This window comes from Podarcis muralis, chromosome 6, assembly GCF_964188315.1.
Source record: "Podarcis muralis chromosome 6, rPodMur119.hap1.1, whole genome shotgun sequence".
In the NCBI taxonomy this organism is placed as follows: Eukaryota; Metazoa; Chordata; class Lepidosauria; order Squamata; family Lacertidae; genus Podarcis; species Podarcis muralis.
The window spans coordinates 89,824,500-89,846,187 of NC_135660.1; the positions used below are offsets into that span (position 1 = coordinate 89,824,500).

The 21,688-nt window shown below is 46.5% G+C and overlaps 1 protein-coding gene across 1 annotated transcript; it reads right to left on the bottom strand.

Annotated features, from left to right (window-relative positions):
- Nucleotides 1-6,020: 6,020 nt before the first annotated feature.
- On the bottom strand, nt 6,021-20,359 carry ZNF488 (zinc finger protein 488). The gene is made up of 4 exons (XM_028728885.2): nt 20,107-20,359; nt 14,800-15,022; nt 10,917-11,148; nt 6,021-7,391 (listed from the first exon to the last, which is right to left on the bottom strand). Exons 2-4 carry the CDS (start codon nt 15,013-15,015, stop codon nt 6,241-6,243), a joined length of 1,599 nt encoding a protein of 532 aa, XP_028584718.2. The 5' UTR covers nt 15,016-15,022; nt 20,107-20,359; the 3' UTR covers nt 6,021-6,240.
- Nucleotides 20,360-21,688: the final 1,329 nt, after the last annotated feature.

Sequence of the window (21,688 nt, forward strand, 5' to 3'; positions counted from 1 at the left end):
AAGAAAGACATGCAAAAGAGCACCCCAACCCACCCCACCCCACAGGTTCCTCTTTCAGACCCAGGAAGGCCTGTGTCCCCACAATACAAACAGAGTAGATGGCTAGGGGCAGCCGAAGCTCTGTGATTACTCGAGTTTGTGCATGTACCCTTCCATTTCCACTCCGATGCAAATTTACAGGTCATGCCACCCTAACTGTCATCCCGCCTCACTGGTGTGCGCCCCTTATTCGTCCTTGCTGATTCAACGAGTGGATTCGTGCAATCTTGTACACGTGTGAATCGTTGCGAAGAGAGATGCTGATTCCTGTAGGGGTTATTCAGAAGTAAAATGTGAGCCAGTGTGCTGTAGTGGTTAAGAGTGGTAGACTCGTAATCTGGTGAACCGGGTTCGTGTCTCTGCTCCTCCACATGCAGCTGCTGGGTGACCTTGGGCTAGTCACAAGTCTCTCAGCCTCACTCACCTCACAGAGTGTTTGTTGTGGGGGAGGAAGGGAAAGGAGAATGTTAGCCGCTTTGAGACTCCTTCGGGTAGTGATAAAGCGGGATATCAAATCCATACTCCTCCTCCTCCTCCTCCTCCTCTTCTTCTTCTTCTTCTTCCTTTGCCACCAAAGAAGTCCTATGCGCCTAGGCAGAAACTCATCAGACTGAAAGCAATATTGCCATGTGTGAGCCTGGGGGCATGCATGCATGCAGACAACCTGTGAGAGTAGACGCTCCTGTCTGGGGAACTCCCAAGAAGCTCCTTGCATCTGATTGCAGATCTTCCTGACATGGAGCGTCATTCTCGTGTGTTTGCGAATGTTCAGGCCGCTTGAATTGGTTCTGAGTTTTACTGTTTCCTAGGCAGTGAGAAGAAGAGAGTGCCTGAAGAAAGGAAAGATTGTGCATTTTCAGAATGATATAAGCATAAGTAGGAAACCATTAACACTCCACAATGAAACAGAGGGAATTGAACTCAGCCCAGTTCCTCTCTGTTGCATGGTCTTTCCAGCTCTGATCCTTTAAAGGATCGCAGAATCCTACAATCGCAGAGTTGGAAAGGACCGGAAAGGTAATCCACGACAACCCACTGAAATGCAGGAATCACCGCTCTAAAGAATCCCTCACCCAACCTCTTCTTAAAAACCTCCAATGAACCAGAGTCCACAACCTCCTAGGGGACTCCGTTCCGCTGTCAAACAGCTCTAACCACCAGGAAGTTATTTCTAATGTTTAGTCAGACTTTCCTTCCTTGTAATCTGAAGCCATTGGTTCAGGGTCCTACTCTCTGGAGAAGCGTAAAACAAGCTTGCTTCATCTTCCATGTGACAACCTTTCGAGTATTTGAAAATGGTTATCATATCTCCTCTCAGTCTCCTCTTCTTCAGGCGAAACATAACCAACTCCCTGAACTGTTCCTCACAAGGCTTGGTTTCTAGACCATGGGTAGGCAAACTAAGGCCCGGGGGCCGGATCCGGCCCAATCGCCTTCTCAATCCGGCCCACAGATGGTCTGGGAATCAGTGTGTTTTTACCTGAGTAGAATGTTTCCTTTTATTTAAAAAAGCATCCCTGGGTTATTTGTAGGGCCTGCCTGGTGTTTTTACATGAGTAGAATGTGTGCTTTTATTTAAAATGCATCTCTGGGTTATTTGTGGGGCATAGGAATTCGTTCATTCCCCCCCCCCCAAAAAAAATAGCCCGGCCCCCCCACAAGGTCTGAGGGACAGTGGACTGGTCCCCTGCTGAAAAAGTTTGCTGACCCCTGTTCTAGACCCTTGATCATCTTCGTTGCCCTCCTCTGAACACTTTCTAGTTTGTCAACATCCTTCTGAAGGGAAGCAAGGAATAAACCTTATTTCCAACCTCACCACAGAGAGGGCTCAATCCTTTGCACTGCTGACAGGATTCCTTGGCATAAGGGCAGGAGGGCACTGGAGGGTTTCACAATCCCACCACTTTCCCCCCCTGCAACATTCTCCAGAAGGTGGAAATCTTTTGCTACCCAATTCTCCCACCCCACATTTAATTCCTAAGGTTGTCCATCTATTTCTCTAATCTGGGAAGTGATGGAGGCTGCCTGTTTTCGTTGAGGGTTTTTACAAGACCTTGTTATGAAAGCTTAGCACGTTAGACCCATCTATCATGGTTCCAGTGATATGTCATTAGCTGAATCGTATTACTTAGTATATGGAGCCTGAGTTTGCCACCAGAATTCTTATCAGTGACCAGGTGTTCTTGAAACCCATTTCCTTGTTGTACTTGGATATTTTTTCCCAGACCAGCTGACCGGAAGCAGTGCCTAACGGTCAGGTCTTGTCTGAGGCGAAAATGCAAGTCGTATAGGCTTCCGTTCTGTATCTTCACCAATGTATGTTTATTAAGAAAAGGGCATCATGTAGGAGACTAAGAGCAGAATCTGGACTGCACTGTTCTGTGAGAATTAAGATCCAAGAACAGAAAGAGAAAAGTTAGGTTAAAATAAAAATCCGATTTAATCCTATCTGCTTCTCCCTGTGATCAGCATCTTGCTCCCAGCACTCATGTGAGTCATGTCTTTGCTGTTGTGTTGAAAACACTTCTGTCGTCACTGCACGTGTAAGAGATGAATTGCATTCCAGCCACTCCAACATGTACGACGTATTTAGATGGGCGCGTTATTAGCATCGCTGCTGTTCATCAGATCTGCAACCCATTAGGGCACCACACGCCATTTTTATGGCCTTTATTCTCAACTTCCAAAGCCTGATATTCCTTATGTCCCTTTCAAAACCGAAAAGAAATTACCCGTAGATTTAAAAGTGCATATTTTCTTCTGCTGCTTATTTAATTCACAACTTTTACGGGCATTAAAAAATTCTTGCTGCATATTTTGTAAACCAGATTACCGCTGCGAAAAGTTCTGTAATAAGAATCTGGTGGCATATATTGATTTATTTGCAGGAAAAGTCACAGTATAAAGGTGTGTGTCAGTTTATGTAGCTAAAATAGAGCCGTTTTGGTCTTCAGTATGTATTTAGCAAATCTTAGCTGCTTCGGCATGCTTAACAACACAGTTTTAAACATATGTATCTACTCTGAAGTAAGCACTACTGAGTTCAATGGGGCCTACATGCATGTGAGTATAAAAATGCCATCAAAGTTATTTAAATATATCTAAATTTGTGTGTAATGATGTAATGTTTACTTTGTGTCTAAAGGGTAAAATGCTTTTTATTCACACTTATCTTGTATAGTGATTATTAGTAGACTAAATAAATAGTCCAAGAGCTTTTCTTTCACTTGCTAAGGGCTCAAAATATCACATACAGGTATTCTTATTGGAGCAACCTGTTTTTACATCCAAGCTACTGAAACTGAGAACTGTGTGAAACTTTCATCCAGAACCCATTAACCTACTCATTAACGCAGTTGTGTAGCCTACGCTAATAAATGAAATCCAGTTTATATTTTGTACTATACTCATTCACACAGTAAACCATGGTTGGAAATGAAACCATGGTTTCCTGTGAACTAGTAGAACGCTGGTGCACCCTGGTCCGCACTCCACCCTACCTGCCTCTGGGAGAAGCAAGCAACAAGTCATGGCTACCTCTTGTGGCATGTTCCCTGCCCCCAAAAACTATGAGCAGTAGCCCAGCACTGCTGCTTTTCACATAACACTAAAGTCTCATAGTTTCTTTCTCCCAGAGCCAGAAAGCATGGAGCATGCACCCTCGCTTTGCTCCTTTGTGAAACCATGGCGCTGTCAAGAGCAGATGGCATGGTGGGGCTGCAGGCCTTGCCTGACCGCTCTCCAGCTGAGTCACTGCTGCATTCTGGGATGCAGGGGGTGACAAAGTCAGGAAAAGCACCGACACATGCAGCAGATTGGCACATGAACTGGGAGAACCATGATTCCTCTCAGCCTCTGTCCTGGTACCCGAGCAACTCAGCCATAGGGAGATCACTCACCATCCTACTGCTTATTGTTACATTTGAACAAAGCCAGTACAGAACTATGGTAGGCTTATCCTGCCATAAACATTCAATTATCTTATCATTGCAGCACCTACCAAGTTCCTCTAAATACCTTAAAGGTAAAGGTAAAGGGACCCCTGACCATTAGGTCCAGTCGTGACCAACTCTGGGGTTGCGGTGCTCATCTTGCTTTACTGGCTGAGGGAGCCAACGTTTGTCCGCAGACAGTTTTTCCAGGTCATGTGGCCAGCATGACCAAGCCACTTCTGGTGAAACCAGAGCAGCGCACGGAAACGCCGTTTACCTTCCCACCAGAGAGGTACCTATTTTTCTACTTGCACTTTGACGTGCTTTCGCACTGCTAGGTTGGCAGGAGCAGGGACCGAGCAACGGGAGCTCACCCCGTCACGGGGATCTGAACCGCCGACCTTCTGATCGGCAAGTCCTAGGCTCTGTGGTTTAACCCACAGCACCACCCGCGTCCCCAGTGATAGCATTCCACAAATGGGGAACCACCACTGAAAAAGCCTGTTCTTGTGTGGTCACCTTCCAGACCTCTCATGGACAAGGGCCTCGGATGACGTTTGCAGAGTCTGGGTTGGTTCCTATGAGGAGTGGCTGTCCTTGAGGTATGGTGGTCCAGGAGCTCCTGCCCTCTCCCTCTCTCAGACGGAGCCTGAGAAGGTGCTCCATCTGCCTCCTGCCTGCCTGCACACTTGCCTCTTTGCCCAAGCAAGTGGAGTGGGCTGTCTCTTTGCCCCCTGACTGGGAGGAAAGAGGAGGCCTGTCCTGTTTGCTTGGAAGAAGGCGAACGCGCAAATAAGCATGCTGACCAGCAAGCAGGCAATTTGAGGTGGCAATACATCACAGCTCCCCGGTCACCACCAGCAGGCAGGCTGGAATGCGCTGTGCTGGCAGGGGCCGTGGCGCCACGATGCACCGCCAGCTCAGAAAGTCTGAAACCGGTATCACGATCTGAACTTCATCCTGGTTTCAGACGAAGAATCCAAATATTGCCCAACTCTATCATCGCCTATGATGTCTCAGGTACAGTGGTACCTCGGGTTAAGAACTTAATTCGTTCTGGAGGTCCGTTCTTAACCTGAAACTGTTCTTAACCTGAGGCACCACTTTAGCTAATGGGGCCTCCTGCTGCCGCTGCATCACCGGAGCACGATTTCTGTTCTCATCCTGAAGCAAAGTTCTTAACCCGAGGTACTATTTCTGGGTTAGAGGAGTCTGTAATCTGAAGCGTCTGTAACCCGAGGTACCACTGTACTGTCCAATGTTTTACTCATGACAACAATGCCTACACCGGTCCTAAAGGATCTTCACTGGCTCCCAGTACATTTCCGAGCACAATTCCAAGTGTTGGTGCTGACCTATCGTTCAGCCCGGACACTGAGGTCCAGCGCCGAAGTCCTTCTGGCAGTTCCCTCATTGCGAGGTGAAGTTACAGGGAACCAGGGTAGAGGGCCTTCTTGGTAGTGGCACCTGCCCTGTGGAGCGCCCTCCCACCAGATGTCAAGGGGAAAAACAACTATCTGACTTTTAGAAGACATCTGTCAGCTGTGTCCCATTGCTGACAGAAGGAGAGAGCTTGGAGAGAGAGGTAATTAGGCAGGAATGCTGAACGAGAGAAGAGCAGCCTAGTTCCAGTAGAAGCCTGAGTTCCAAGAACAGGGAGAAGGAAGGGGGGAGTTACAGGGAGAAGACACAGACTGACAGTTTAAGCTCAGACTCAGAGGGAGGGCCACCGGAAAAAGCCCATCGCACAATGTGCAGGCGAGCAAGAATTAATGAGAGGCATGAACAGGAAAGGAAACGAAGGGGGGCTTTAAATGTGGGAAGAGGATGGGGCGGAACTCAGACTCGGCAACAGCTAATTTGGGGAAACCCAGCCAGATGGGCAGGGTATAAATAACAAATTATTATTATTACTACAGTACTACTTCTGCTCCGTAGAGCGGACTGGACCTCTCAGGTGGGCAGGCTTTTTTGAAGAATAACATGAGGTACGATAAGCCCCCCACCACACCAAACCAGCAAAATTATTTCCAAAATAACACCACCACCTCAACGTCTCCGTCTTTTATTTCCTTGGAAGCATATCGACAGCGCTCAGTTTCCAGGAACATATCTTCCTGGAGCTCCTGTAGTAGTGGTCCCCCTCCCCACATCTGAAAAACACAGAAATCACCGCAGATTGCCTGGCTCTTGTAAAATCACGGTGAAATCTAGCAGAAAATGAAAGGAAACAGCTCAATCAATGCACACATCTGACCCAAGTGAGGGCCTAATTATGAGAAGTCATGTGCCGAGATAAATGGTGCCGTTCCCGGAAATATTCCTGACAGACAGGGCAGGTCAGCTTCTCCTCCCGCCTCCTTTTGCGTGGGGACTCTGGCGAAGCCCCCTCCTTTTTGTGGTGGCAGCGCATGTGGAACACCAGGTCGGACGTCATGCGGAAAGAGAGGTTGCATTTGGCGCACCAGTTTTGGGCCGCGACGCTGAAGGAGGTGAAGGTGGGAGGCAAGAGAGTCAAGGAAGCGGACGAGGGACTCGAGGCCGGGGCGGACGTGGCCTGCCTTTGCTCTCCCATCTGCCTGGGCCACAGCCCTGAGGTGTAAGGGGTGCGCTGAACAAGGCCCGGCGGCAGTAATGGGGAGCTGTTCAAGTCGCTTGCCAGGAACTTCGAAGCCAGAAGGGCGCTGTAACGCATGACGTCCGCAGCACTGACGCAGCCTGACAACTCCCCTGGGCCTTTTGCTAAGTCGCTCAGAGGGTGAGGGGCAGCTGTCATTGTCCTCCTGTCCAGCTGGCATCTAGCTGGCTTGCTGAAAGCACTCTTTGGCTCCCGGGCACCTCGGTTGGGCCACACAAAGGAGAACGCACTGCCAGGGGAACACTGAACAGGGTCCCTGCCAGGGTGTGCCCCCCCAATTCCTTGTTCCACCATCTTGGCTTTCTCCATTTTCATCTTCTCCTTTATCTGCCTCACTTCAGTGAACGCACTCTCCTTCTGCTCCAGGAGGAGAGCATCCTTCTTGACAGACATTTGTTTTCCTGCGCCGAGCTTCCAGAAAGATCCCCCTGATACCTGCTGCGCAACTCCTTCGTCCCTGCTCCCGCTGTGCTGTCCTCCGTGCAGGTGGTTTGTCTTCTCCAACAACACAGCCTTCCGGCTCGGGCCGTTCTCCACGTCGTCGCAGTTCATCCGCCTCTCCCCGTGGGAATCGTCTTTCCAAGCGGCCATTTTGAACTCCAGGTCCCTAGCCAGGCTGTGGAAGTTTGTGGGTTGTCCTCCCAACCTGCTTTTCGTCGTCTTTGGGGCAGAAAGGTTTCTCCAGAGCTGGGCGCTGTTCTCTGGGAAGCAGAGGAAGCGGGCGTGAGACAGAAAGGGGTGTTCCCATTTGAAAACTTGCTTGCAGTTCGGGCAATCCAACTCTAGGCAGAAAGAAAAGTCATGAAAGTCACGGAATTGCAGGTCAGGTCTTTTCCTGCAATCCCTAACAAAAATGCCTCTGTGTTTTTTTTACAAATGTTAATTTAAACATTTTCTTCAACTCATTGTTGCCAAAGAAAATAAAGAATTTATTTATGTATGCGACAACAGCGGCAAGAGTCTTAATAGCACAAGGATGGAAGAATGAGGAAATGCGGCAAAAGAACAATGGCAAGAGAAATTGATGGAAGTGGCAAAACTGACATACAAATTGCGAGATGAGGACAACTGTGACTTTAAAGAAGAATTGGGAACTTTTTACAAACTACTTTAAAAAAAATAATGAACTGGACTCCTTGGCAGGTTTTGAATAAACATACACAAATTTATTGACTGTTAATATAACAGATAGACAATTTAAGGATCTTTACAATTTTACAATATGCAGAGAGCAACATGTGATGAAAAATCAGACAGAGGAACTGAGGGAAGTATTGGGGGGAGGGAGGGTTCTTTTGGGGGAGGGGAGGGGTAAAATTGGGGGGAATGATGAAGATGATATGTTATGATAATTTGTTATATTGAAATTATTAATAAAAATATTTTTTTTTAAAGAAAGTCACGGAATTGCAGAGTTGGATCATCTAAATCATAGATCATATCTGCGTCATTATCCCAATTCCTATGCTTATTGACAGTCTCAACAACTCTAAAAGTTTGGGAATGTAAGACTTCTGTTGCAGAAGGCATGATTCTTCCTCAGCAAGCCTTGTTCTTTTATATGCTTAATAATATTATTAATAATGCTTTCAACCAATAGACACTGGTACATTGGAAGTCGAACGGAATCCGTTCCGGAAGTCCGTTCGACTCCCAAGGCATTTGAAAACCAAGGTAAAACTGTACTTGGAACAGATGTTGCACTTATAATTCCTCACTCCCCCTGCATCCCTCTTTAAAAACTGGCATTATTTTGGTTACTCTCCAATTCTCTAGTAACAAAGCCGATTTTAGTTACAAGCTCCTTTTGTTAGGAGACGAGCAATTTCACACTTGAGTTCTCTCAGGGGGCTCTCAGGTGTATGCCAACTGGATAGGATGACATTAATCCTTAATTTGTCAATTAGCCCTAGAACCTCATCTCTTGTCAGTTCTTCAAACGCCCTCCCTGAAAAAAATTGCTTCTAGGACATCTGCCTAACATCCTCCACCATGAAAAGCAATGCAGAATCACTGTTTCTCAGCTACGGGAATAACAGCAATGTATCTTATAGCAACAAGGCATGGGGGAAAAAGATATATTCTTGTAGGAAACATTGCATAATTACACACAAATTTAAATATATTTCAATAACTTTGATGCCCCCTTCCCAAAGCCTGGCAGGGCGTGAGGGCTGGCATGTGTGTGCCAGATTTTGACGTAGCTCAGGGCACCATAATGCCCAGGTCTGCCCTGGTGAGGAGTTCTATGGATTATATTAGTAATAATATCAACAACCTCAGATATGCAGATGACACAAGCTTGATGGCAGAAAGTGAGGAGGAATTAAAGAACCTTTTAATGAGGGTGAAAGAGGAGGTCTGTATAGTAAAAGCTATGGTTTTCCCAGTAGTGATGTATGGAAGTAAGAGCTGGACCATAAAGAAGGCTGATCGCTGAAGAATTGATGCTTTTGAATTATGGTGCTGGAGGAGACTCTTGAGAGTCCCATGGACTGCAAGAAGATCAAACGCATCCATTCTTAAGGAAATCAGCCCTGAGTGCTCACTGGAAGGACAGATCGTGAAGCTGAGGCTCCAATACTTTGGCCACCTCAGGAGAAGAGAAGACTCCCTGGAAAAGACCCTGATGTTGGGAAATATGGAGGGCACAAGGAGAAGGGGATGACAGAGGATGAGATGGTTGGATGGTGTTCTCGAAGCTACCAGCATGAGTTTGACCAAGCTGCGGGAGGCAGTGGAAGACAGGAGTGCCTGGCGTGCTCTGGTCCATGGGGTCATGAAGAGTCGGACACGACTAAATGACTAAACAACAACAACAACAACAACCCTATCTTACTGATGCTCTGCAGGATTTGTTACCATATCAGTTCCCACAGGTGGAAGTGTTAGGAAAGACCTCAGAGTGAACCAAGGGCGTAGCGGGGGGGGGGGGGGGCTGGCTGCAGGGCCGATGGCCTGGGCACATTTTTCTGGGGCCCCTGAAGAGAATGCAACAGCCATGCCCCCTTTGATGCCAACCTCGCAAAGCGGATTGGGGCTGGCGTCACATCAGCGGGGGGGGGGGGGGCTGGGCTGGAGCTCCCTGCCCCTGGTGCGCACCAGTGGGTCGCCCCCCAAGTGACATGAAGACAAGCTCCACAGCTGGAGTGAGCTCCTGGGGAGCTGGATTTTCAGATGATACCTTCCCCAGCTAAGATAGGCAGATGTGGACTAGTAAATTATTTGCAAGACTCGTTTTGATAGCTCTTTTTTCTCTGACATATCTGGCCATTTCTTTCAGGGCATCTGATGAAGTGGAATCCAGATAGGTTATGTCAGGGGTCAGCAATTTTTTTCAGCAGGGGGCCAGTCCACTGCCCCTCAGACCATGTGGGTGGCAAAACTATATTTTTTTTGGGGGGGGGGGGATGAACGAATTCCTATGCCCCACAAATAACCCAGAGATGCATTTTAAATAAAAGCACACATTCTACTCATGTCAAAACATCAGGCAGGCTCCACAAATAACCCAGAGATGCATTTTAAATAAATGACACATTCTACTCATGTAAAAGCACGCTGATTCCCGAACCGTGCGTGGGCTGGATTTAGAAGGTGATTGGGCTGGATCCGGCCCCCGGGCCTTAGTTTGCCTACCCATGGGTTATGTCTAATAAATGTGTTGATCTTAAATTGCTGCAATACATTCTTGCCTTCTTGAGTATGTTTAATTGCAATACAAAATAAAATAAAAATTTATTATTTATACCCTATCCATCTGGCTGGGTTTCCCCAGCCACTCTGGGTGGCTCCCAGCAAAATATAATAATAAAAAAGCGATAAAACATCAAACATTAAAAACTTCCCTAAACAGGGCTGCCTTCAGATGACTTCTAAAAATCAGATAGTTGTTTATTTCCTTGACATCTGATGGAAGGGTGTTCCACAGGGCAGGCGCCTCTACCAAGAAGGCCCTCTGCCTGGTTCCCTACAACCTCCCGTCTCGCAGTGAGGGAACCGCCAGAAGGCCCTTGGAGCTGGACCTCAGTGTCCGGACTGAATGATGGGGGTGGAGATGTTCCTTCAGGTAATTCAAATACTATTGATGCTACTGATAAAAGCCAGGCTCTACTGATTCTGAAGGTGTCTGTCTTTCTATTTAGGAAGAGAAGGATGGTGTCCCAGACAAAATGTCGTACGTGCAAGCCCTCCAAGGGAGTGGCAAGTCAAGGTGGGCGATAAGCGAAAGAATTATGGCTTGCACTCCCCAGAGAATGAAAATTCCACTTGGCACATTAGCTAGACGGTGGGCTTTCTACACTCACCACTGTGGAGTCTTCTGCTGGCTTTAATCTCATTGAATCCCAGAAGCCCGGAGAGCTCCTCATCATACCAAACCAGGAGCTCCTCATTCCGGTGTATTTTCCTTGTAGGGCGATAGTACAGCTGGCTATTCCGTAAGTAGGCTTCTAGGTTCTGCTCTTTCTTGTTGGACGCTGGTTGAACCAACCTCATCCAAGGAAACCCACCTGGATTCTGCACTGATGTGGCATCTACCTATAGGGCCAAAAGTGGAGAAATTCACTGTTTTGTTTTGTTTATTATTATTATTATTTAAAATAAGTCCCCCCCCAATACTTTTTATTGCTTTTTTGTAACAACAACAAATAAACCAAATACTCTTACATTCAAAAATTTGCATGTCTTCTTATTTACCCTGTGCGGACTTCCTTCCATCCCTTCAATGGTTTTCATGTCTCAAATCTTTTCTTACAGTTTCTTATTTACACTCCATCCGCATCACAAGATTTACATTAATCCTGCTACAGTTTTTAAATTCTTATAATTACTCCGTATACATTCAACAAATTTACTCCAATCCTTTTCGAACTTTGCTTCTTTTTGGTTCCGAAAGTTAATTTCGCCAATTCTATGTATTCAAACATTTTTGTCTGCCACTCCATTAAAGTTGGGATTTCTTGGGATTTCCATTTCTGAGCCACTAAGATTCTAGTGGCAGTCGTTGTGTACATGAATAGTTTGTAATCTTCCTTGTACTTTTTAAAAATAAGTTTCGTGTGAGTGCTACCATATTAATGGATACATGTCAGGCTTCAGGGAATGTAATTCCTCTCATGGTGGCAGCCAAGAAGCAGATAAACAAAAGGAGTTCTTACCAAGTAATTTATTCAATATTCACAGAGAGAGACAAAGGAATGCCGTCTCCCTAAGACAATGGCGTTGCTCCGAGTAAAGTCCCCTCCCCTCCATCTCTCCTACTCTACGTCATCCCTGTGTCGGCTGATCTGTGCTTTCTGCCTCAGAGCTTTCTGTTCTACAACTCTCAATGCCCGCCTGGTCCTGGGAGATGGAGGGTGGTCAGGAATGCTTTCCAAAGACACTGAGTCTGTCAGCTCTATCTGCCCTGGTGCTTCTTCTTCCTGCTGCTCTCCCAATATTTCCCAGCTTCTCCCCACTGCAGCCTGTGAACTGTGACCTTCTGCAAACCGCTGTTCTAAATCTATATTGTCCTCCTGTTCTCAGGAAGGTTCAGGAGAATGGAAGGCAGTCCCCACCATTCCTCCTCAGTCCAGCCCCTGACAATACATCCATAACAGTGATAAACACGTCTTCCCACATAAGCTTCAGAAAGAATCGACATTTCACCCTTTGATTAGGATGCTGCGCACACCTAACTCTTTCCCCCTCATCCTTCATTAGCTGCCTTCTTCAAGTATTCATGGTGGACCTCTCACCAGTTGGCCCCACTAAAATAAATTCATGTAGATTCTCCAGTGAGCTACCTACTTTCTGGGAGGAAGGTCACCTCCTAGGTGCTAGGGTTAGGCTTTGGAATGACACTGGGACAGCATTTCAGGATTTGGTTAGTGGCATCACCTCAAGGTCAGCAGGGACAACCACACCATAGTCAACTTGCTGGATCTATCTATGGCCTTTATTATGGATTACTATGAGAGCTCAGTGATACAATGGCAAGAATTTGGGGGGGAAATTGTGGGACTACAGTGGAACCTTGTGTTACGGAGGGGATCCGTTCTGGTGGCCTGTCTGCAACACGGAACTGACGCAAGCAGAAGCGCTGCACCTGCGTGATTTAGCGCTTCTGTGCATGCACGAAGTGGGATTTAGTGCTTCTGCGCAAGCCTGAGCGGCAAATCCTGGAAGTGACCCGTTCCAGTACTTCCAGGTTGCCGTGGGATGCAACACAAAAACACGTTACCTGAAGCGGAAGCAACTAGAGGTATGACTGTACTTATTCCTTGCTGGGAAATCCCCAAAAGAAATAGTCAGAAGCCATTGTATTACATTATTTATTGTATACAGTGGTACTTCTGGATACGAACGGGATCCATTCCGGAGCACCGTTCGCATCCAGAAGCAAACGTATCTAGCGATGGCACATCTGCGCACGTGTGCGTCACTTTTTGCCGCTTCTGTTCATGCGTGTGACGTCATTTTGAGCGTCTGTGCATGCGCAAGTGGCGAAACCCGGAAATAACATGCTCCATTACTTCCGGGTTGCCACAGAGCGCAACTCGAACGTGCTCAACCCGAAGCACATTCTTTTTTTTTTTAATGATGTTTATTAATGTTTCAAAAAAGGTTACAAAAATAAGAAAAAGAAGAAAAAAGAAAAGAAAAGAGAAAATACAAAATACAGAAAAAAATAAAAACAATTAAAAACAGATCAATCTTTTCATGTCTTGTCTTTCATTTCCTTGTTTCCCTGACCTCCTCACACCTCCCTTTTTTGTATTCCGATTCAGTTAGTTATTTTAGCAAATCCTTACCCTCTTTGTTTTTATTTTAATCCAATATCTTAATATATTATAACTTTAGATTCTCACCTGTTAACAATCCATTTTTACATACTCCTTTATAACATTGCTGCTAAAACCACTTAACTTCATTCCAACATCATTCTAACATTCATTAATTTTGCAATATTTCTGTAGATAGTCTTTAAATTTCTTCCAATCTTCTTCCACCGACTCTTCTCCCTGGTCTCGGATTCTGCCAGTCATTTCCGCCAGTTCCATATAGTCCATCACCTTCATCTGCCATTCTTCCAAGGTGGGTAGATCTTGTGTCTTCCAATACTTTGCAATAAGTATTCTTGCTGCTGTTGTAGCATACATAAAGAAAGTTCTATCCTTCTTTGGCACCAATTGGCCAACCATGCCCAGGAGAAAGGCCTCTGGTTTCTTCAGGAAGGTATATTTAAATACCTTTTTCATTTCATTATAAATCATCTCCCAGAAAGCCTTAATCCTTGGGCACGTCCACCAAAGGTGAAAGAATGTACCTTCAGTTTCTTTACATTTCCAACATTTATTATCGGGCAAATGATAGATTTTTGCAAGCTTGACTGGTGTCATGTACCACCTGTATATCATTTTCATAATTTTCTCTCTTAAGGCATTACATGTCGTGAACTTCATACCTGTGGTCCATAACTGTTCCCAGTCAGCCATCATAATGTTATGTCCAACATCTTGTGCCCATTTAATCATAGCAGATTTCACCGTTGCATCCTGAGTTTTCGCATTCAACCGAGGTATGACTGTAGTTGTATTGTATAGTTATTAGAATTGTATTACATTAGTTATAATTTGACACTAATGTGTTATAAATTTGGAAAAAATGGATAATAAATAATTGGTTAAGTAAATAAATAAGTAAGTAAGTAAGTAAGTAAGTCAGGGTCAATAGAATAAAAACTTAAATTCACAGTTTAGCCTTAAATCCAACAGTACAGAAAATCCTGGGTGCCTGGGCCCCTTGGGAAATGATCCCAATGATTGCAAATACAGTGGTACCTCAGGTTACATACACTTCAGGTTACATACGCTTCAGGTTTCACACTCCGCTAACCCAGAAATAGTGCTTCAGGTTAAGAACTTTGCTTCAGGATAAGAACAGAAATTGGGCTCCGGCGGTGTGGCAGCAGCAGGAGGCCCCATTAGCTAAAGTGGTGCTTCAGGTTAAGAACAGTTTCAGGTTAAGAACAGACCTCCGGAACGAATTAAATACTTAACCTGAGGTACCACTGTTTCACAATACAGTAACCATTCTCATTACTTTAGCTCACAATGAGGATTAGAGTGCCTATCAAAAGCTAGCTGGCTTCATTTCAGAATCACTTTCTGGAGTCATGCAAAGGGACTCTTCTGAACAGCCTCTTACCTTGATGACATAATGGATGTTTCTTTTCTCTGAGCACTTGAGCGCAATAAAAGCCACCGTGTCCAACTGCGCATCGTGCAGCAGGCATGGCCCCAAAATAGTTTCCTCTGGAATTTCTTGAGTGGTGTGGACAGTTGCTAAGACGTCTGGGAAATGCTGCGGCAGAAGTCTGTTATCGCTCGTCCTGAATTCTTTTGTTAAAAGTGTAAGTTCCATTGCAGACCTGTAAGGAGAAAAGAATTAAAGTGTCTACAGAGAATAGGTAGAGGCAGGTCCACGGTGTACACATTTGTCACCCACGGGATTTTAATTGCAAGTCTGACTATGTTTCTTATGAGCTAAACAACACATGACTCAATATGTTTGTGATCAGGATCTCCCACTGCTGCTGCTTCCATATTTGGTTTGCTTCCAGAGCAGCTACATGGGGGCTGCTAATTTGATCAAGAATAAGTGTTGGGGGGGGTGACGCGGGTGGCGCTATGGGTTAAACCACAGAGCCTAGGACTTGTCGATCAGAAGGTCGGTGGTTCGAATCCCTGCGACGGGGTGAGCTCCCATTGCTCGGTCCCTGCTCCTGCCAACCTAGCAGTTCAAAAGCACGTCAAAGTGCAAGTAGATAAATAGGTACCGCTCTGGCGGGAAGGTAAACAGCGTTTCCGTGCACTGCTCTGGTTCGCCAGAAGCGGCTTAGTCATACTGGCCACATGACCCGGAAGCTGTACGCCGGCTCCCTCGGCCAATAAAATGAGATGAGCGCTGCAACCCCAGAATCGGCTACTACTGGACCTAATGGTCAGGGGTCCCTTTACCTTTAAGTGTTGGGGGCTGTGTTAGAAGCACAGGTATATAAGCTAGGTGCCAAATGGCTGCTTAAACCAAGGTTGCAGTCGCCAAAATGGAAAGTCTAGTTGCCATTTTGGAGCAAGAATACTCTAGAGTCTTCTTTTTCAAATGATGGACTTCTTGGTTAAACCTCTGACTAGTTCAGATGACAATCTTGAGCTAGGTTAAGAGCTTTGAGAACTTAAGGAAGAAAAAACAATTTGATTCAGGGATAGTCCACATATATATTGACCTATTCCGACCTCATTTTCTTAATAGTGACTGCTCCTGCAACTTGGTTCCAGAAATTCATTCCGATCGTGCAGATTAAATATAACAGATAGAATTCCATAGGTATTTGTGTGTGAAAGAACAGTTCCCACTCAATGATGGAGATGTCAGGCATCATCCCAGCACCCGGACATCTTCACTTGGTCGCAAGTGGTCGAAAGTCGGGTGCAAAATGCGCCTGGCTCCTGGCTAATTTCGAACACTGGTTGGGGGTGGAAGAACTTTAATCTTTTCCTTGCAAGACCTTTCCCTCCTCCAAACGCCATCCTGAAGCTTACAGCTGGGTGATATCAGTTGGGAAATAGAGAAACTTCCCTTCAGATATAGCAGAAAAGATGAAAAAGATGAAGCAACTTGGTGAAAGTCTTCAAATAAGGAACAAACAATGCTTCTAAAAACTAGTTCTTCTTCCCTCCCTTAAATACCAACTATGACTTGGACCACAATGGAAGCAGTTACAGCCCCAAATCAGTCCAGTGATTTAAAGTGCAATGCTCTTGGCTCAAGGGAGGCAGTTAAAGGTAAAGGTAAAGGGACCCCTGACCATTAGGTCAGTTGTGATCGACTCTGGGGTTGTGCGGCGCTCATCTCGCTTTATTGGCCGAGGGAGCCGGCGTACAGCTTCTGGGTCATGTGGCCAGCATGACTAAGCCACTTCTGGCAAACCAGAGCAGCGCACCTTCCCGCCGGAGCGGTACCTATTTATCTACTTGCACTTTGAGGTGCTTTCAAACTGCTAGGTGGGCAGGAGCTGGGACTGAGCAACGGGAGCTCACCCAGTCGCGGGGATTCGAACTGCCGACCTTCTGATCAGCAAGTCCTAGACTCTGTGGTTTAACTCACAGTGCCACCCGCATCCCAATGGAGGCAGTTACAACCTCAAATAAGTTTTGTGAAGGTTTTCAGACCTACACTTCAGAAACCAAGACGTGCAGAGTGTGTAAACCAAGCAAAGAACAATTGCAAAGCTGTTGTTTCAGGGCATGCAAAGTTGTCAGACACACAGACTGGGAGCAACAGGACCCAGGAACCCTGTACATCTCCAAAGCAGGTAAAATTTTCAGCAATTCCATCTGCATTGGGAATGCTTGGGGGCAAAGGAGAACAGGGTGATAAAAAAGGAGAGCTTTGCTCAGAATCAGTGCTGCAGCGGCTGCATCCAGAGACATGCGCCCTGAGACTGACAGCATTTGTCACAATACCTCCCTTTATTCAAACAACTGTGTCCCAATTGGTTAGGTGTTGCCAATCACAAGAGGCTGGATCAATGCGTCTCAACGTACAATATAAATTTCGATGCTTTGTGAAAATCAAATGAAATGATTTGGGGAGCCAAGTTTGAAGAGCGGGTGTGGGATGTTTATATTAGCTAAATGAGGACACTGGCTTTTTCAAAAAGGTTAAGAAAGACTGGGCAACATGGAGAGTCATTGTGACTCCTTGCCATCCCTGAACGGGAACTTCCTGAAGAATTTCTTTCTCTCGGTAGAGTTACAAGGTGGGAACCCCAGGCCACAATGCTGGAGACTAGAGCAAGAAGAATGTAAGAGATTCTGGAGGCAGGACCCCCTCAGAAGCCGAGAGACCCAGGCCACTTCCACCGTTTGAGACCCCTAGTTGTAATTTTTTAAAAAAATGACAACACAAAAAGGGACCCAAGAAAAGATGGAGTTGTTTGTTTATAAAATCAAAGGATCTGAGGTGACATCACGGTCTAATCCTGCGCCAGCATTTTTAAAACTAATATTTCTGAAAAGGTTTGACTCTTCAACATGAAAAAATCTGTATATCACTTATGGGTGGGATTCACCTATCAGAAGCCCTGCACAAGGACTTCCAATTGCACAATGATGCGATTTTCACTTCTCCTACCTCAACATGCCACTTGTGACCCTCAAATTGCATCAGAAGGGGGGATTTTGAGAACCTCCACTCAGCGAATGGAGATCACTCTACCTGCAAGCAGCAATGTTTGCGCAGGCAGGACAGAAGAGCAAAACACTGAATACCAAAGACCCCAAGTCTCTGACAAAATCACATCTCTTATTTGCTTAAATCTGCAACTCTAAGCCGAGAGTGCATGTGAACACCTTAGTCTGGTGCCTATGAAAACAAGGTAACAAGTGTCTAACTCTGTGGCCCCCTTTGAGCTTGAGGTCCAGGCAAGAAGCCAGCTCTGCATTTATAGTCACCTGGAGAAGGATATGGGTTGCTGTCTGGAAAGATGAGCAGGATTAGTCCTGGGCCACCCCTAGTTATTTATCATCCCTGTCATACAGAATGCCATCTAAGGGAAATCACTGCTTTAACAAAACTTGGGACTCTTCCAGACATCCTTTATATTACGGATTAATGATGATTTGCGCTCATGATGCTATCAGGGAGGTCACACGCAACCCGCTTTCCATGCTGTTTGTGCCTGCAAATGTTGGGGTGGGGGTGGGCTTCGCTTCCAGGCGGTGCATATTCCATCACTTATTCTACCGCAAATGTTCCAGTTTATTTTTCTTCTGCCCTTGTTGCGATATGGCCCTTCCAGACAGCAATAATGCGTAGCTTTGTAGTAGCATCGCAGAACAAACTGAAGCAAAATAAATCCACAACTAATGCGCTATTGTTGTGTCAAGAAGATGTTGCAGAAGACACCCGCACTGAAACACCACTCTAGGGAGAGTCCCTAGGAATTTTAGCAAAGGATGATCCCAGATTCACGGCACAGAAAATGCGGTCATCCTCTCATTTTGGTACAGTTCGATGTTCAAAAACAATGCAGCAATGCAGTCGCACTTAGCCAATCTTAATTGCCTAAAAAGAAGCAGCATTGCCATGCAGAATTGCAGAGATCCAGAGTTGTTCTGTAAATATTTTCTCCAGAAAAAAGGATGATCGAAACAGACTCCACCCTGCCTTTGATTGTCACAATATGTGTGTTGCTGCTTAACAAAGTATCTTTGTTTAATGTTTGTCCAAAATGTCAAGTACACTCTTCAATAATGTCAGGAAAGCAAGTAATATGGCAGATATCCTCTGAAATGGTATTCCAAGTCTACTATAAATTGTAACAACATGGAGCGGCACAGACATCTCTCAAAACCTAAAGACTCAGATATCTGTTCACCTGCACAACTGCCACATGTTTTAGCATCCGTCTGTCTCAAGAGACAATAGAGTGCTTCTAGATAGTTGAATAAAATGTATTTCAAATACTGTACAACAATACCGTACAACAAGATCTCTCAAAAAGAATCATCTGCCCATTCTCAATGCCAACAGATGTATAAAAATTGCTTTATTTTCCCTACTTTTGCTTAAGAGCTTTCTTATTAGAAACATGGATTAAATTACACCATTCATTCTCCCTAAAGGGTTATGATTACTCCCAACACTTCCTCTATTCTAAATAAAAGAGGTATTAAATTTTGGTATCCACAGTTTAAGTAAGTTTCGTTATTAGTTTTCATTTATCAGTACTGCAAAGCAATTTAGCATTAAAAGTTAACAGTACAAAAAAAATAATAATCAACCTTTTGTATCAGCCCTGAAAAGATAACAGCAAAACCCTACGCATGTTTCCTCAAAAGCAAATCCTGCTGTGTTCTGAACTCTCCTTAGCATTTTACCATCATCCCAAATAAAAGATATAAAGAAAGATCTAAGCCAAGCATCCAGAGATAGTTTATCATTCCACATTATCCGTGTTCAGCTACTCCTTGTAATCCAAATTCCACACGGGGAGACGGGAGTATTTGAAATCTATTCCAAAACCCAAAAACAAATCCTGGATGTCAGATCCTGCGACTCAGGCAGCATTGCAGTATTCCAATTTGGTGTTTGAAAGCCTGGTTTGAAAAGCTCTTCAGAAGTCGGGCGGTCGCTAATTTTGCAAACGTGCTATTATGGGACCTTTCCAGCAGGTCTGCCTCCGGCGGGTGAGTTCTCTGCGGGTTTCCCTCCCCCAAAAAAACCTCCCGGCGGTTCCAAGGGACGCCCCTTCGACAGTGCCGTCGGAAGAGCGCCTGGATCCAAACCACTCCCGAACGTTAAGGCATTTTGAAGGCTGCGATCCTATTATATGAGCACGCGAGGAAGTCCCGCTGAACCGAATGCGGATTCACCCTCCCTCGCAAGCACGCCTCGTCGGACAAAAGGGTCCTCCCCGCCGCTCAAACCCATCTTAACCCGCTTACTTACCTGGGAGGGTCGAAGCGCGGCTCGCTAGCCGGATGGGCATCAGCTGGTGCTCAGACCCGCCCCGTCGACTCCATCTCCGGGAGACGTCTAGCCGGAGCCCCCTGCTCTCCCCGCTCTGCTCCCGGTAGCCAAGCCAGCGGGGATTCGTCCGCGGGAGGAGGAGGAGTTTCGACGGGGCGCTCAGTCCAGCCCAGAGGGGGCGGCGGCGGCGGCGCAGAGGGCGCCCAGCCCTCACTTGGCTGCCGTCTGCCCGGAGGCCATCGCCCGGACCAAGCCACCCGCCGCGGAAGCGCCTCTCCAGGGGTATCCCCAAAGCTCCCTCGACGGGGCAGGCTGGGGGGGATTCACGCCGCCCGCTGCAGTCTCCCCCCACGGGCCGAGCTTTTCCCTAGGCTCCTACCACGGGGGTAGCCGAGGGAGCAGGTCTCTAACATAAATCCTGCCCCACCCCATAAATCCTGGCTACGCCCATGGTTCCTACCCGCCCCCGCGATTTTGTCTCCACTTACCGGACGGACGACAGCCTGGCATTCCGGTATCGCAGGGGGTTGGGCTAGATGACCCTTGGAACCCCTCCCTTCCAACTCTGCAATGCAATGAGGGCCCCGTCTGGGACATAGCTGTCAACTTACAGATTTGAAAATAAGGGACCAGCAGCCAAAATAAGGGATTTGGGCTTAGTTTATACAGAAATCCGGCACTGATGGAGCCAGGCTGCTTTTGCTGCGACTGACTGTGTTTTGCAGGGGGTTGGGCTACATGATCCTAAGGATCTACAACTCCCACCAAAGAAGAGTGGCAGACAAAACCGATGAACGACGTCGAGATGGCAAAGCTTACAGGCAGAATTAGAAACCAGGAAGAGGACGTCTTTAATAAAGAATGGGGAAAGTTTATAATTTAGTTGAAAAGCCATTGTAAAGAGTTACATACATTGGGAGGATTGACAGAAAACTTGTAGTAAAAATTTGAACTATGGATGGACAAATGTTTTATAAAAATAGAGTTATGAAAGGGATGCAGAGGGGGAAATCACTACATTAAGATGCTGCACTGGTTGGAGGGTATGCTAAGCAGCACGTCGGGGCTGCCGTCGTCCTGGTGCGAGGAGTTCCATTGGCCCTTCCCTGCCCGAGAGAGAGGGGGGAGGGAGGGAGACTCTCGCCTATGCCGCCTGTGAGCACGGCATGAGGCAGTTGTGGCGCCGCCGTGGCCGCTGAAACGCCGCCCTTCTGCGTCCCTCCCCATCCCCTCCTCTTCCTCCTCCCTCAGGCCGCCTCCTCAGCCGCCGCTGCAGGGATTCGAACCGCCGACCTTCTGATTGGCAAGCCCTAGGTTCAGTGGTTTAAGCCACAGCGCCATTCTAGGTAAAGGTAAAGGTACCCCTGCCCGTACGGGCCAGTCTTGGCAGACTCTAGGGTTGTGCGCCCATCTCACTCAAGAGGCCGGGGGCCAGCGCTGTCCGGAGACACTTCCGGGTCACGTGGCCAGGGTGACATCGCTGCTCTGGCAAGCCAGAGCCGCACACGGAAACGCCGTTTACCTTCCCGCTAGTAAGCGGTCCCTATTTATCTACTTGCAC

Excerpts from the sequence above, each read along its gene's own strand:
- ZNF488 (XM_028728885.2), bottom strand. The coding sequence starts at position 15,015 with ATGGAACTTACACTTTTAACAAAAGAATTCAGGACGAGCGATAACAGA. Across the intron at positions 11,149-14,799 it reads ACATCCATTATGTCATCAAG|GTAGATGCCACATCAGTGCA; the intron begins GTAAGAGGCTGT and ends TTGGCCCTATAG. Across the intron at positions 7,392-10,916 it reads CAGCAGAAGACTCCACAGTG|AGTTGGATTGCCCGAACTGC; the intron begins GTGAGTGTAGAA and ends CTTTCTGCCTAG.